At 34.8% G+C, this 18,512-nt stretch overlaps 1 protein-coding gene across 3 annotated transcripts in view; it reads left to right on the top strand.

Moving 5' to 3' along the window:
- Positions 1–578: 578 nt before the first annotated feature.
- The window catches only part of LOC139978424 (furin-like protease kpc-1), a 73,214-nt gene continuing 55,280 nt past the window's right edge, over positions 579–18,512 (top strand). The window contains exons 1-2 of one of the 3 annotated variants that reach the window (XM_071988640.1): positions 579–720; positions 7,266–7,514. In XM_071988640.1, coding sequence (XP_071844741.1) covers positions 7,335–7,514 — 180 coding nt within the window. In that variant the 5' untranslated portion in view covers positions 579–720; positions 7,266–7,334. Of the gene's footprint in view, positions 834–7,265; positions 7,515–18,512 lie in introns of all 3 variants that reach the window. The other 2 variants (XM_071988641.1, XM_071988639.1) reach the window with 2 other exon arrangements.

Genomic DNA, 18,512 nt, shown 5'->3' with positions numbered 1-18,512 from the left:
ATTGTATGAAGATTGAAAATTCGAACGTGAAATTCTGCAAGAATATAGATTATAATATTTTAGGGTATTTTTGTTTTATTGCAGATGCGTATAGAAAATGCAAATTTCTCGGGTCTTATTTTGCTTGACAGAGGCCGAAATGAACTTACTGACCAACTGCAGATTTGTAGTTGCTTCCGGTAGCTTTTGTATTCAGATGTTAAGACCTCGTAAGGCATGCTAGGTAGCAAAATACACAAGCGATTATTACAATGGATAACCTGTAACCTACCATCTGAAATGACCTGCCGTGTAGGCCACACAGATATTTTTCGGTTCTATATGCTGCAAAGTGCAACATTATATAAGATATTCGAAAGAGAGACATATTGCTTGGTCAGTTGATTTCCGTTCAATACTATCTTCGCTCCCCCCCCCCCCCCTTCCGAAAGAAAAAAATGGTTATGGGACACACACTGAATAACATTTTATGATTAAATTATGCATGGACATGGTTTTTAAATGTCTCCGTAGATTTCCTGCCCCCTTGTGTTATTGTCGTTGGTATGTGTAGGCTTTGAGTCTAGTCTATGCTGTACCTATATATACGTGTCTCATCGTAGGCGAATATAGCAATAGAGTCAAGTAGACACTTCCATGCAGTCTCGTCGCACTGTACAAACTTCGAACTTACAGTATACGACAGTTAATACCGATAGTTACTTGCACTGTGCGCCTTAGGCAAGTAGCCTTCAAATTTTCAGCCTAGTTTTTTTTCGTTTCACCCTATTTCAATTTCTTTCACACTTAACTGCTCAAATGATGAGGTGACGGTCTCACGCACAAGATAAATTGTAAGTAAACTTCCATTTTCATGCGTTTGGTGTTTTGAAAGTAGTTTTGTGTTCTGCCTGTTCTTCCTAAAGAAATCACTGTGTAAATTGCAGGCGTACGTTACGGGTTACACGACGCAATGCTAACATTATCAGTAATAGTACTAACGTACAAAGGGTACGTTATATCTTTGAAGATTTGTACATTTACCGACCAACTTTATACCCGTGAAAACGTACGTGAAGTTTATGTCAACTAATTCTATGCTAGAAATAGATCGCTACAGTAGGCCTTCTAAGACCTGACCTATAGCTTGTTACTGTTCTATCAACATAACGTATGCCTAGGTCAGGCCTAAGTTAGGTCTAATAATTTATCAAACCTTCAATCTAACTTCGAAGATCAAGAAATGTAAAGCCTAAGTAAAGGGTATACTAGTACTGGCTGTGAGGCAAGGTGAGTTATGTATTGGTGTACCAACGTGAGGTTCACATTGGACTGACTGTCACTGTGCATCAGCACCTCTCTCAGCTGATTTTTACCACAGGGCATCATCTTCATTCATGGCCAACATTAATTTTACCACAAATTCTACAATGTAGTGATAGAAGTAACAGGTTTTTTGGCCCTTACTTATAGTAGTTGGTGTCTCTCACAAACATTTATGATTAACCTTCATACCAGAAAGTGAGGATAAAGGGATATATCCCTAAATTTGCAAAACCATCTAATCTGTGGTTTAGTGTGTATCACCATCTGTTATATACCATACAAAATCCCTGAAAATTCTTTGTCAAAGTGTGACCAGAGACCTTTAACTTCATATAATTCCATTTGAGTGTAAACAAAAAGTATGTCATGGAGAAAAACAAACAGAAATTATGCTTCCCCATGTTTGGGTCAAATTTCAGGTTTTGACAATATTTTCTTTCTCCAAATTCTGGCTGTCAAATGTACCATATTTTGTTATTAACAAAGATAATTACATTTGTTGATCTATTACAGAATATTGATTTTTTTTACTAGTTCGATTCCTTTACGATACATGACTTCATGACAATGGTAGTATCTCTGCAAGTCTTTAACAAGACCAGACCCATAGACTAAATAAATTGCCAAATAAAGTTCACAACTGACAAATTCCAATCCATCCTTTCACTCCCATTGTTGTTTTTCTGATATTTAGACAAAGTCCAGGTTTGAAATATCCACTCCCTTCCCTCTCCTACTCCTCCCTCCCCTTTGATAAAAGAAACAATAAATAAAAAAAAAACAACACTTAGTGGCTTTGTCTTAAACTAATATACTGACATACAGTATAAAAATAAATTTAATATTGCAATTGATTAAACCAACATACCTTCCTAGTTACTAAATGAACATTTATATTAATTAATAATTGTATTGATTCTAAAAGATGTCATCATTCGGATACTTTTCATGTAAGATTCACTTTTACCTACTGTACATTTATACAAAGAGCAAATTGAAGACAGATACAAGAAAGGTGAGCATTTTTAGGCATAATGTGTGATTGCTTGGCATTAATGGGCGTCACTAAGCTCTGTTAGAAATATATTTAATGCCAGTGTTGTGTAACTGAATCTAGTCTGATGATACAATACATTGACTCAACTATTGCAGGAAAGTACCTGATTAAATATAATCTACATTAACAGTTCAAAAATGTCACACCAGGAATATTGAAATTAAGCATTAGCTTCAAAGTTTGAAAAGAGAAATAATTAAATAAAAATTTAAAGTATAATTTACATAATTAAATGTGTGGGAAACAAATTTTCTTTATATCACCAAACAGTCTATAACTCACTAACTAGCCAAATGAATAATTTACAACTCTTGAAAAGAATTAGGATTATTCAATTCATATTTTTTATGAATATTGTTTTGTACATGGTTTGGTCAGCATGACTTGAAAATCACCATACAACTCCTGTGAAGAATTTCAAAACTTAAGCTAAAACATGCAGACGTATACTTTAAAAATTTACTGGCTTCAAGTTCCCACTTGCAGTCGCACATGAGTACTGTAACTGTTCTATATAGTCTTGTGGGAGCAGCGCAATATTTGCTGATAACAAGCAGAAATACGGTGCTTTTGTTAGACCCGTACGGAAACCATGCCAAGTTTTTTACTGACAACGGGTTCCTGAATATCATTCGTTCACATTCTTTATATCTACCAGCTGTGAGAAACGCAGCCTTGTGTCTTATATGTCTACTGGCAAATTGTAAAATCCACCGACATTGAGCATTTTTCTGGCCAGTGAATTGCCTGTATTTCAAGATGTTCAACTCAAAATGTAGCTATCTAGAGCTCAAATTGCAGCCTTCAAAGGTACTGGCATGAATTTTGTATTAATAGATAGTTACTGTATGTTCTACACAGGGATGTAGCCGGGGGGGGGGGAGCAGGGGGAGCGACCGCTACCCCCCTTTCAGTGTCAATTTTTTTTTAAACTGTCGTTTTTTAGCATGGTATTTTGTCAGTGCTCTTTTGATCTTGAATACTCGTCAGCTCCGTTAACTCGATTGTAATCGTAGTAACATTCACGCCTACTGATCCAACTACTTACTTATTTTGGCAGATGTAATTAGCTAAATTTAGCTTATAGCCAATTACAAGCCTACAGTTGGCCACTGTGTAATAAAATATATATTGCCTACCTAACCGCACTCTATGGAATGTCACAAACTGTATGCACAACAACGTCGACAACGTTCGTTCTATGAGTCGTCCTAAGGTATTGCCCGAACAGCATGTTATGAAGCTAAGCTAGCAATCGTACGTGATACGCACTTCCTGTAATAATTATTACACTGCTAATACACTGCGATAACGATATTTGTTTTTAGGCCACTGCATATCTGGCAATATTACAAAATATGAAAGTTTATGTTGTCCATCAGTTAAGTTCGGGCCTACATTTTTTTTGGCCAAGTTATCTTTTTTTTAAAAACACCCATAATTCAAATCGATAAGCTTGCTGGACGAGTTTAAGAGTCTATAGACAGGAAAAACAATTGAAATGAACGTAGCAAGAATATGGCTAAATTAGGTGACCTATTCTTCTGTCATCTATGCTGTCATTTCTATCGCGTGCCGTTTCATTCAACACTCTACCCGCCGAAAAAGACTAGGATCCGATCTTGTCAGTTTTTTAACATCTAGTTAAGAACCCGTTTACGCAGATAATATTTCAGTTGAGAAAACAGTTGAGAAATTTGAATCAGATGGCAATCGTCGGATAGCTCTTGCCTTCTCTTATTAGGCTAACTTAAACATTTAATAGCTACAGTTGTATCAAAGACAATTACTGGCTATAGTTGTATCAAAGACATTTCAGGCCTATCTTTGTATCTATAAGTATCAGACGTTGAAACGTAAGACAACTCTGTACATGTACCTTGCTAATTTTAAATACATTATGTAGTATTGAATTAGACATTTAATAGCTACAGTTGTATCAAAGACAATTACTGGCTATAGTTGTATCAAAGACATTTCAGGCCTATCTTTGTATCTATAAGTATCAGAAGTTGAAACATAAGACTACTCTGTACATGTACCTTGCTAATTTTAAATACATTATGTAGTATTGAATTACGTACTATTTTAACTCATTTGTTTTTGGGGTTTAAAAGTGATATTGAATGAGGTGTCTCAAGTTAGCTAGAGGCCAGGGAACCAGAATGAACACTCGGGAAGGGCCGTTTCCGGCCATCTGGGGGGTTTGTAAAACCAAAAATTTTCTTGTACGCTCCGCGCCAACCAATGGTGGCGCTCCGCTCAGATAGTCGTGCCTACAACTTTGAAAATCCATATCAATCGCAAAAAGGGCTCCCCCCCTTTCAAATTCCTGGCTACGTCGCTGGTTCTACACAGGTATTTCCTGACATCCTAGATATATCTGCTGGGGTATCAAAGGGATGATTTTATTTTTAGATTCTTGGATTTGTGGGGAACTTGTTGAGTACCATGATAATTGTGTGTCTGAACTTGGAGGTACTTTTAAGGAGGTTGCTATTAAGCATGAAACTGATTAGTACCAGCTGTAGCCACCGTATGTCCCAACCATTTGAAGCCTGAAGATACCCTGTTGGTCTGTCTCTATTCATTGTTTGCTGTTCTTCACTTTTATTCTAGAATTGTTTAAGTGGGTATTTTTAGGATTCCAATTATTTTTGAACCACCAGTTCAGCTTACAGTGGATTGGTAATTTGTAAATTAAGTGTCCATCATCCCCATTTTCATGATTGCATATTATTGATTTCTAGGACACAGAGCCATTCCCCATTGTGACTCAAATTTCATGGTATTGTTAGTTCCGTGGAACCCTAGATGCACAGCTTTTAAGGAGCTGTTTGCCGTGATTTTGGTTACATTCAGATAAATAGCCCAAAACCTAAACCTTTATAGTCAACAATGACTTCAATCGTGAAGTAAAACCTTCTAGGGGAATTTTGTTCACATAACTAATCCTTTAAAAACATTTTAATCGACTCAACTTGATGAAAGAAATCCTCCTGAAGAAGAATTCATAGCAGCACATGATTTGAGTTCAATGTGTAGGACATTATTTTGTGTGTGCTCATACAGCAGGTATATTCATATTAACCAGATGGTTGTAAAAATTGGACTTCTCCATCGGGATAAATTCTTGTAGCATTCATATGTACAGTATGTAGAAGTGACAACAGGGTTTAAATGAATGGAAACTATGAAAAACAAAAAATTTATTGAAGAACTTTTGTGATGTTGGAGCATTGTTTGATGAAAATTACTGCATAAACATATTGACGATTTGATGGTGTTTGCAGATTTAATGCAAAATAACATTCCACTATTCCCATCATTCATGAACGTGTGAAAGGAAGAGCTTTATGAATTTTTGTTCTTAACATGTAATATTCCTGTACATGCATTCCAAACTGTGGTATTGTTGAAAAAAAACCGTCTCAATATCGTGTCCCTAGCTCAAAGATATCGTTGTTGATTGAATGGAATCTATTCTGAAAGGCTAAAAAATCCTGGATTCTTCCATGGAGGATCACAATGGATGGTCTGTAATGTCATAAATGGCAATTGTTCTTCCATTTGAAGCTTTAGTTTTTCTATTAAACCTCATAATAATCGTTTTGTTGACTTAGCCTTTAGACCTGATACATTTGGAATTTTTGCTTAGCTTTCAGGCTTCTCAGTATTCAAAAATTTCATCAAAATGCAACTTTTTTTTTTATAGAAATATTATTTTCCTCCGTGAATAAGTGACTTAAATACTATACAGAGAAAGCAGTAATGTTTACTAGAGAAAACAAGTTTGCATTCCAGGGACGCAATTCACCCCATCCCCCCACCCCAAAGTTTGTATCCCGTTATAAAAAGCTTGCACCTCGATCGAACAAATTTGTTGTGTAACCAACAGGGAGAGAACAAACATACTGTGAGATGCAAAATCTTTTCCATTATCAGAGATGTTAGCTACCCACAAAATTCACATTTTCTGGTTGAGACAATAATTAAAATATTATGTGATAGTCTCAAAAACAATTCAAGCGCATTTTGGTAACATGAGCTCTTGTTGTCGAAAAGTCAACAAGGCCTAACGTTGTGATATTTGAGTGCACACATATGATAGCCTATACCACAAACTTAGCTATCTGAGGGGAAAGTAACCTTACAAATACAGTAGTTGCGTACTTTGTATTCATTGAGCACTACAGATGCAAGAATGTCTGCAGAGTGCAGACAATGGCTAAGGGACTATTAGCCAATCAAATCACTAGAAATTTGGACAAGCGTCATTGACTATTTTTATCATGAAAATAATGACATGGAATGTTGTTAACCCTGTACCTTGCAGTTGATTGTTATGATTTATTTTTTTTCAAACGAATTCATTCTTCAGTAGGATTGGAAGATATTTCGTTCTTTTATGAAGAAGATGTGGCTTTTTGAAAAGAAGAAAGAAAGATGTTCATTCAAAAATGTATTTTTTTCATGTTTTGCAAAGGCCTACAATAGTTGTGAATGTGTGTATTTGGGGTTTGTTCTCTAATAAAAAAGTTTGCGTCCGCCCGGACCAAACAATTTGAAGATTTTGCATCCCTGGTTAAAACATTGCGTTCCAGATGCAGAATCTTGTGTTCGTAACAATGCTGGAAAAGTCGAAAATTGTTTTGCTTTTGTTGGAAGACGCTCCCATAAAATATCACCAAATTTGCAAAGTCCGTATATCTTTGTCATACCAAATGCTGCTGTAGTAGGGGAAACTGGAACAATTAGTTTTAGTAACTATGAAATGTAGCCAATTACTCTAAACGAATTTCTCTGTCCGCAGCAAGTTCCAGCAATTCTTTACAAAGTGCCTATTATGATCTGGACAATTGTACTGTGTATAAATCGGATGTCTTTTTATCTCTTTCTACAGGTAAATTAAGAAGTGCCCTTATATACATATATAAATCAGACGACCTGCAGTAGCATTTTTGGCAAGAAGATGGCTTCTGTGAGTTCCTTGATTGCTATAGCAACAGTGTTTCTCTTTGCACTGTGTGCGGTTTCGTCAAATAAAGAGTCACAGGACGTCTTCACCAACACGTACGCTGTCCATATACATGGCGGTGCAGAGATGGCACACAGACTAGCTAAAAGACATGATTTTGTTAACCTTGGGGAGGTAAGATTAATCATTTAATATGTTTGATTTCTTTTGTATAATTTATAAGATTAAAATTACGTTTGAATGGATCAAGAGCTCTTTGAAGTACAGCAGATGCATAATAAGAGTTATGGTAAACTTATATACTGTGTTAATGTGATTGTATAGTCACACAAATTTGAGGTTTCCCTATTGTAGCAGTTTCATTTGCTTTCAAAGTATAAAGGCAACGAGTAATTTGAACAATGACAAACCCAAGCCTTGATGAAGTTCAGGTCAATGTTAATTATAACCATTGAATGTTCACAGAAAGCATTAACTACAGAACAGCGTTTTTTCAAGTTTATTTTGTTTTACTTTCACTGATGAACTGAGCTGCAAATGTCCAATCCTTGTATTCGAGGCATGTTACATCTCGCGCAAAAAATATAGTCTCTTGTAACATACTTTTGCCAAATGTGATTAGAAGTAATTATAAAGTTGCTAATCGACTACAAAAATTGATCTAGGTCCACTTCATCTTTGGTCCAGTTTGTACTGAATTATGCAAAATGTCTTCCAGAGCCAGAACTCTAGTTGTGAATACAGCAAAAGCTTTCTACAGTAGGTCCAGTTCCTTTGAATGCAAGTTTTCTAGCTCCAGTTAGGTTTTAAACACAAATATAGGCTTTCAAGATCCAGTTTGTTTTGAATACAAAAGTCTTCCAGATGAGAGTTGTAAATACAAAAGATTGGTGCGTACTGTACCCAGTTCATTGTGAATGTAAAAGGTTCAAGATTTGATCCATTTGATTACAAAAGCTTGATTGCCAAAACATGAATTTCTAGATCCATTTCATTTTGAATGCAAACAGATCTTTAATATATTCAAACCAAAACTCCATAAAGGTCAAAAGCAGAGATCTGTATGAAGAATGTTAACATTTGATTCATTTGAGTGCAAAAGCTCTCTTGATCAAGTAATTATTGAATGCAAAAACATGAACTTCTAGATTTGGGATGCAAAATGATTTTAAAATATATATTCAGCTAAACATCCATAGAATACAATAACAGAGAGCTCTAAATAAAGAATGCATACACGACTAACTTGATATTTGATTTCCTGGTTTAAATAGAGCTGTTTAGTATTAAGTCATCTACTGTTGAAACTGAATGATGTGATGTCAATGACAGACTGTTTAATCGAAATTAAGGAGTAGATCAGAGAGAATAAAACCGACCACTCCCTAGAACATGTCTTCAAGGCACGCTTTGGTAATAGATGCAGAGACAACCAATCAATTTGGAACACAGCCGACTTATAAGCAGGACTCATCTCTATAGTTACTGACTGAGTACCAACTCAAATTTTTCTTGGCTCCATTCTACAAATACACTTCTCAAGCAACTGATTAATTGCTCAGATTTCTCTTAAAGTGACATGGGGGTGGGTGTGGGGGTGCTAGTGTTACTGGTAAACTTACCGGTCATATCGTACGTTATGAATGTTGTGATGTGTATTAAACAATATAACATCAATGTTAAGTCAGTTCTTGGCCTACTTCTAGTTAGAAACTCAATTTGAAATGATAAAAAACAAAAGAAAGAAGGAAGGTGTAAAGAGAAGCAACAATTTTGATTGTTTTAGCCCTATTTTCTGTTCATCTGATATATCATTAACAGGACCACTTTATTTGCCATCACCTACTACTTCATATGCTTCAAAAACTAATTTTAATCTTTATATGTTATTTCTTACTTTTTTCCCCGTAATTTTTACTGTTTTTCTCTCCTGAACTCATGTTGTGTTAATAGAGGTTTTCAAACATTTGAAGATAACCTGCTATATTTCAAAGAGCAGTTTGTTCTGATTGTGTAGTAAAATAATTTACCAATCTTCTTGCTTTAAAAATGTCAACAAATATTTCTTATAAATAATTTTTACTTCCCATTTTTGCTGTGATGAAATATTTTGAGTTGGTTTAACCAAACAGGAAAGTCCAAAATCTTGGAAGAAACTTTAGTTAAATGGTTAGATTTGGTGTAGTTAATTAAGACATTACACTTTCATTGACTTTAACAATTTAACAGAAGCTTTCGTTAAATTTACCTAAATTGCAGTTGGATTTGTACTGACAGTTGCATTAAAAATGCAGAATTTACTTCGCTCCTTGCTAACCTGTCTCTTCACAACCTTAGCACCTCATTCTACCGTGTCTAGTATGCCCTGGTAATCTTTTAAGACTGTGCACCCTCAACATTTAAAATGCAGAGTTAAGTGATATGAATATTCATAGGATCCCCAGGGCATGTGTGATATCCTTGAATTTTTATAAGATATAAAAATAGTGTTTCTCTCTCTCGAAAAAAAAACAAGTGCAAATGATGCATGATCGATGGTGACCATGAAGGGATGCTTCATCAAGGTAACTTTATAATTACTTGCTAGTCAAAATTTTATGTTCGATAAAATTAGTGAGGAACTCGGGAATATTTTGAAATGAAAATGCCTTGTGGGAGACACTGTAACACCGTAGTGCAGGAGATGACACAGTTTTGATATAATTATAACTGCACTTGATAAGTCTAGATTAAAAGACTTCAGTATGTCTGAGAAGTGACATCATTTATTGACTAATGGTTTGACGTTTTCATTTTATATATAATCTTATTTTCTTTACTGAACAAAATGGTAACCCTGAGGAAAAACAAATACACACTAGTTGGTATTGCACTACTTTAATACTTGAGTGTAAAATTCAAGTGAAACTTTGAACTTTGTTTGAGACTTGCTTGAAAACCTTTGAGTGACGTTGATACTGTAGGAACTACACAGTACACTGCAGTATGTACTGGTTTCATAATTATACTCAGGTAATTATGCTGAGATGGGGGCAACCTGGGATCTCAAAGCGTTTTTTCCTGTATTGATTTTAATACTTATTTCTGTGCTACTCTGTCTGGAGTTTGGTCATGACAGTACTCAAGTTAAGTAAGTTAAATTATATATCAAACAATGGAGAAAAAATCCTAACATTTTCCAATTTTTGAACAAATTTATTTATTTTTTTTGTTTTTTTGTAGTGTTTAATAGTGAATATTAAAGAAAACAAGAGTGTGTGTTAAAATGGTGAAGATTATTAAGTTACTCAAAATACTTACTTCTAACTCTGGTGACAAATCATTGGAGATACTGTATGTCACACAAGGATATAGTGATCAGTGTGCAGTCATAAGTTGGGTAATACTTGGTACTTGAATATAGTATGTGTTCACTGTGTTCACATAAGTTGCTTAAAATGGGATATTCAGTGCACTACAATGTTGTGTAATCACTAGGAACATATTTGTACATACAGTATGTAGAGTCCACACTAAATATGGAAACAGAAAAAAAAACCACTTTGTTTTTCTTCAAAGTGACATCATCACACTGTACAATATGCCCACGATATATATCGTTTCAGGAAGTGGAATTCTTTGAAAATGATCCCACCATTTTCGGAAAAGCTTTTCTAAGGGTCATAGGCTGTCTTTGGTTTATTTGCTGAGAGCTGGTTTGGCATTTGAATCTGTACACTGTACTCAATTCCATATGTACAGTGTACTGTACTGCAGTATGTATGTATGAATGTACACTACAGTACTATGCTCTGCTGTAAGATATTGTACATGTGATTTAATCAGTATAAATGGTGCAGTATGGCAATATACAGTAATTAACATTTATTAATTGAATTCAAGCCTTTTGTCAAATATAATTAATTTTCATTTATTAACTTATTTTGAGACTTCTAGTGAAAATTGACTTATAAATTTCAGTGTATTTTGGCTATTTGATAGATGTTATATAACCTGTCAAGAGGCATTTGACTCTGACACATAGTTTTGTAGAAAAAATAATGATAATGATCATGATTAATAGTTCTAAAGTTACTTTTAAAGTAATGTAAAATTTCTAACTATATAACAAAAGCAGGGAATATGACATACAGTAACAACCAGATCAATAAGCAACCGTTTTAAATGGAACAATCCTCGCTCTATGATCCACTTCAACTGGCAAATCTCTTTCATCCTGGCCTTATTCAGCAGTATAATTAGAACTGTCTGGTAAAACAAGATTGTTCTATTTCTTTCCTTCATCTCATACTTATTATACTCAGACTGATTGAAGTGAAATGTGTTTGAAAAATTCCAACCTCTTTTTTTTTTCTCCCCTAGGGAGAAGATATACTGGCTTTGTATTTCTTATAATGCTTCCTTGTCATTATGATGTGCTTTAGCAAGTCAAACTTGATGCAGTTGTAATAATGTAGTTAATAAACCTAACAAGACAACAAGTGGCATAGGATGTTCTAAAGAAGTGCTGGGGCACGAAACTGGGAGACTTTGGGGACCGCCCCATAAGAATTTTAGTTTTGCAGATGCTATAGTGGCCAGGACGTTACATACTGTACAAGATATGGATTTTTTCGCTCAAAATTGTGAATGTTGATCTCACATTTCTACTATTTCCTCCAAATTTTGACATTTTTTTCTCTTTTTATTTTTTGGGAAATTTCAACGTTTTATCTCCATATTATGACTTCTTTCTCATCATTTGAAAAACAGTCATCATTATGACGGATTATGGGGTACAGGTAATTAGGTATATACTCCTGATCCTTCTTTAAGCTAAAATTTCATTTCATATTAATGAAATTGAGGTCCAAATCCTCAATTTTTCCAATTGCTAATAATAATTAGTATGTATATCTAGGATTCGACAAAAATATCACAAATAAAATGAAGTTGATTTACAGTATCATTCACTTAAATTAAACGTCAATCCCTGAAAAAATATGGTTGGTTTCTGAGGTGAACATGAAGGCGGGATGCAGAGTTGTGTTACACGGTCAAATTAAACTAAACTCGCCAGCACCTGACAAAATAGTTATTTTTCCTGTTCTTTTTTGTACTTGATTGTTCTTCATTACAGTTGGAGCAAAATCATATTTTTCATGGTCTTAAAGACCAAATATGGAAGCAATTTTTTTTTTTTAGATTTTCCATTAATTTAGGAGTTTACATACCCATAATCAACATGTGTAAAAATTAATCTTCGAAAACCTACTATAACCCATCAAAAAACGACCACGAAAATGGACATTTTGGGTAGTCACGTGACATGAACCTCTGGAATGTCTGAAAACAGAGATTGACCCAAAGGAGCCTCTGGTCACCGTGTGACGTCAAAGTTTGTATACCGCGAAAATCAAAAGCTGATATAGGCACTGTTTGTACACAGATAGCGAACAATTGTACTGTTTTTGACTTCCAATTTCGAGCGTTTGAAAAGCTGTTAGCTTAAAACAAGAACACATGAAGGTTAACAACAAGTTTTAAGACAATTATAAGCAGAAATTTTAGTTAAATTGCTTATTTTATTAGCAAAATTTCCACTCAAATGGAGGCATCTTTTACATAGCGTAGCGTCAATAGGTCCGTACGGTACAATATACTTAGTACTTACTCGTTTTAATATCCAAAAGTACAAACACAGAAAAAGTATCCTGTCAATAAACAAATTTAGCAGTGAATATCCTAATCCACGTTTCTTGTTCAATCCTGGGCGAAAAACTACCGTGACTCTGTGTAATTCCATAGAGTTAGGTCTAGTTGAAACAGGCCTTGACCAGTAACATTCCACAATCACAAGACAGTCACTAACGAAATAAAACGTCCGATCGCTACATACTACCGTTTTTATTCAACTCCTTGGAACATGCAGATGTCGGAATAAACAGAACGGACAATATTACACATGTATCACGAACTCACGATACTGGAATACAACAAATGAAATAGATAAATCCTAACATGGCTATTTACACATGCTGTGAGCCAACGCCGGCGAGAGTTGTAACTAACTACCGTACATGTACTAACAATGCTATACCCTTGGCACGGTATATATATACGGTCATCTCTTACAGTAAATATATTACTGTCAATTGCGTGATATAATGTTACATGTAAGGACGTCCAGGGCATGTTTACGGTCAATTTCACATTAGCTATGTTCGACCATGGTCCGACAGCTATCGACAGTATATAATTTTCACAGAATGAGACATTTGCAGCATACACAGAAGCAGGGTCATGCATGTGGACTCATGGGCATGAGATACTCCGGGTGCTGAAAAATCTTTCCGCGTGGATCTCAAAAAATTGATCCAAAGTCTGCGGCGTTCTACGTCGGTTCTTTTACTCGGAAATCTAAAAAAGCTGATGCTTTTGTTGGATGAGGTATAACTGCAACCTCCAACAACACAGAATTGTGGCATTTTGAGGAAAAAGGAGTAATATCGTTGATGTTTTTGGCAGCTCAAGTATACGACTTTACACACTAAAAGTATAGTTGTGAGTGAGGTATACAAACGTTGACGTCACATGGTCACCTGATGTCTTAGGAATGTTTCAGGAATGTCTGAAATAGAAGCTGACTTTTCGTCCCATTTTTCACGTATTTAACGTCCGAAATTGGTAAAGTTAATTACAGCAATGTAATTGGAGTCAGTTAAGGATTACATACATGAAAAATGGTGGGATTTTATGTTCATCGAAAAGTCTCCATAGTTGGTCTTTAAATTCAAGAAATTTATGAAATTACAGAGCAAAGCAAATTTGGGCCAAACTGCCTCTAATGTGATATGAAGCTCTTCAGCTTGAAATGATCAGTAAGTTGCAGAAACTACTAACGGTAATTTTCCAAAACGTGATATTCACATTGATGACTATTTGGATATATAGATCTTTAAAAGTTTAGCATTTTGTATTAATTATGTATTTTTTTCTTCTTAGTTTAACACTAGTCTACTAATATAGAAGAAACGTGCACCTGCTGTGTGACTTGAGAGAAAACAATATATTGTTCATTGTCTTGTTGATTTATTCTAATTAATATCAAACCATTTCCTTTCACCGTCATTTGCAATTCATATTTGTGCCTTTGGGAGGAAGTACTCCTTACAGTCGGAGCCATGTCGTCTCAATTTATGTTGTCTGTAGGGTACCACATTTTCTAAAAATCTTCAATATTGTATTTAGGTGAGAGTTTGAAAAATCTAAAAAATTTAAACAAAAACTCTTGTTGCCCCGTTTGCAATATTTCCTGGGCATGAATGCAAATTAAAGTAGAACAAGATAACTGTTTTTCATTTCAGCAAGACCCATTAAACATCACCTATATCGAAGAAACTGCGATATTAAAATGAAAATGTTGACGTGTGTAACATTTCACTTATTCACTTATATTTAGAGAGACTGTCAAAAGAAAGAGAAAATCCCAAATGAGCAAAATCAGTGAGATATGTTGAATATTTATCAGCTGTATGTAGATCCGGATGGCAGATCCAGAAGGAGGAGAAAGTGGAACGTGTCCCTGATGTGGGATTAGTGGGCCCAGTGTCATTGAAGCGATTACTAAAATTATCCGTAGGTTAGGTACAGTAGACAGAAATATTAGTTTGCTAATATTGCTACCTACATTCGTTAACATGCCTGAAAAATGTTCACTTTCTTAACCGCATCAATTGACTTTATTTCATCTGTAATCTGTGTATTTCTGTGTATTTTTGACAGAATTTTAGTCCCATATCCTCTCAAATGTACCAAGTATTACTCTGAAAGATACAGTTGCAACCAATCAAATGATGGAAGAAGGCACACCCTCCTAGGTTTTTCCACTAATTAATTAATGCAATGAGAAAAAAACTTCATCTGAAATGAAAAGTGACTTATTTAGTTACCAGACTCCAGGGAATAATGTAGTGATCAAATGTCTTGTGTAGCAGTTTTGAAGTCCTTATGAAGTACTACAAAGCTGCTATACTGTACAATACTGAATGTATTTGAATCTATAATATATCTATTTAGTCCATATTGTACTATGTATAGCAGTTTACTCATAGCAGTTTTGGGATGAAGTACTGGATAAATTACTCCCTGGATTGGTTGTGAGTCGAACTGGTACTTGTACCATAGTTCTCTGTACTCTTATTGGTATAGGGCATTCTCATTGAGGGATACAGGAACTAATGGAAATATTTCGTACTTGTACTCTTGCTCAGAGCATTGTAGTTGGACTTGTACTCATACCAAGGGAAGTGATACTACATGTACAGTACTCATGCTGGTGTGCTCTTATACTAAATACAAAGTCTTCTAGTACAGTAGTCACACTATAATGAACTATTTATGTTAATATTGAAGACTACAGTATAGGGATAGAAAAAATATATATTAAGGGGAAGAAAAAAAAAATTAATTACCAAGTCAAAGCTTTGCTTACGTCAGTGAATTCATCATAATAAGTATTTAGTGGTTGTTTTGGGTATTGTGTGGTATGCATTTAACTCAGCATAGCCTATATGAGACAGGCAATCTAGAGAACTGATGCACAGCTGAATACACCCAGACAATAGGTAAGAACACTACTATAAAGTTCTGCAACTGGACCCACTCAGTACCCTATCAAACTCCCCCATGTCACCTATTATTATGTACATGCATACAGAATGCAGGTACAGCACTGTCTATATACAATAGTGTTCACTGCATGACAGAAAGAGTTGACAACATTGCCAGACATTCCTTAAATCTTTCACCTTGATGTATGTATGTACAGTAAAACTACCCATCAAAACGTTCAATTTGAGTTCTTCTATATATAAAATATTCTTAATAATCTTCCATATGTATTATGATTTAGTAATATCATAAAACCTAAGTACATGCAGCATATATAATATCAATGATATGGAGTAGTGTATACATAGTCTATACAGGAATATGATCAGATGTATGGGCAGTAACTTTAGCATTCTGTCATTTTAATTTAAATCCGGTATATATAATTTAATACAGTACCAGCACTGTACTATCAAAGTTTATTGCATTCATCTATTTGGTTTGTCCTTCAGTTACATATCTCTGTCGATCTGTTGTACAGCAATTGCAATCTAAACATACATGCAAATGACAATTCCTATTAAATCTGTTCATAATTTTATTATCCATATATATTCCTGTACAGACTCAGTAAGAACTATTTTCTCTAAAAAAAGAACTTGAACAGAAAAGTCAGCTACGTACAGTGCAGTAGTGTAGAAATAGTGTGCATTTAGCTTTTAAAATTCTGCAGTGTTTTCATAGCAGCTCTATGTATGGTGGCCTGTCCTAGAGTTTCATCCAAAAACTCAGATCAGGAGCTTTCATGCAAGTAACTTTAATTACTTTAGTCAGCAATTAATCTTAACGCTGGTTGATTCATGGCAGTTTAGACGAGCAAATGCACGAAATGGCATGTCCATTTGGAATTTCATTCTGTACTGTAGTTTTTTTCAAATATTTTGAAAGTTACAATAACAAGAAAAAATGGTGATAATAGGGAAGTGGATTACAGAAGGGTTTTTATGATTTAGAACTTTACATAATTTTGCATAATTTAGCATAATTTAGCAGAACTTAGCATTATTTGGGAAATTTACAATGAAATGCATTCTACTTACTCCATTAAAGCAGCATTTTGTGTTGAATTTGCTACAATCTGGTTCTACCTTATTAGAAATATTTATAAAGGAAAAAGAAGACACGTTCTTGAAAAAAAAAAAATTTCACAAAAAAATCGCATTAGGAATGATTAACTTAGGCATAAGATGAAAACAATGCAATACATTAACTTTGTGGGACACAAACGTTTTTATCCTGCATTTTAAATGGTTAAAATTTACCATTGCTCCTGTCTTACCTGTCTCTACTCTTTTATTGCACTTTGTCATCTTCTATACCTAGCCTGTTAACTGGTAGGTAAAGCTTTAGCACTGCACCCTCATTGACCCTCTTCCGGGTCAACTCTCATTGCCTCTACCTTCTAAATCTACCATTTACAGTAGAAAATTAAGCCCAATTCTAGTGACTGACTCCATCTTTAGGAATCACGCTTGTATGACCGTTTTCAACTGTGTTTTGGATCATCTCATCCTGAAGAATGTTACTCGATACACACTGTTCGAGTGCTGCATAATGTGGGACACAAAATTTTGGTATTACATTTTAAAGTGGTTAATACCTCCCTTAGTCGTAGTAACCAAATGATGGTAACCGTAGACATCACACACTGGTGGTGACAACTAAGTATGTGTTGGATATTAAATGGCTGGTTAGTGTGACACAAATGTTAATGGCCAACCACAAATATATTGCTTTAAAAAGTTAAGTTCAAGCAAAACATTTAAATTGCAACAGCTGATGAAAAGCTGCTGTTTTGTTTTATTGTTTACTTACCATTTATATGGTAAACGTGTCTACCTGTGTGAATAGTTAGTTTCCAAATCTTGTAAATTGACTGTACAGTATACTACAAATTTGGTCTTTGTTGACAGCATTTTATGGTCTCCAACAAAAACAACAGAGGCTGTGATGGTTCAGAAGTGATAAATCTCTGGTCAAATTTCTTATAACTTTGAGAGTTTGTTTGTTGTTTATGTTGGGAGTGCCTCACCAGTTAAATGTATGAAAGATGTGAGGTATTTAACTCCTTTCACCTATGTCAGTTAATGTACAATTTATAGTAAATAGCTATTTATGAGTTTTGAAGCTTCTGCTTAACTCTGATCTATTAACACAGCTTCTCCGTAGGCAGGGGAAGAGGTATAAGGGTTTAACCGGTGATTTGGATGGGATTTGTAGGGGGGGTGGGGAGGGGGGTTGGGTGACCAAGCAAAGTCAAACTCTCAGTTCTTGCAATTGATATGTTTGTTAAACTCAGTCTAACAAAGTTTAATCTAACGAGAATATCAGTGTTCCATGTTAAGTTCCTAGTCATTCTCTAAGTGAGAAAAATGAGAAAATATAATTCACAATTTTATTCTTTAGTGGCCTACCAAAATGCATGAAAGTATCTTAAAACCTACTTCAGTGTTTCGACTGAATTTTCTCGACCTCATCTTGAAGTGGCCTCCATATCTACAATGCCAAAACACTGGCCTA

Source organism: Apostichopus japonicus, chromosome 13 (assembly GCF_037975245.1).
Source record: "Apostichopus japonicus isolate 1M-3 chromosome 13, ASM3797524v1, whole genome shotgun sequence".
Lineage (NCBI taxonomy): Eukaryota > Metazoa > Echinodermata > Holothuroidea > Aspidochirotida > Stichopodidae > Apostichopus > Apostichopus japonicus.
This window is presented reverse-complemented; position numbering and strand designations above follow the sequence as displayed.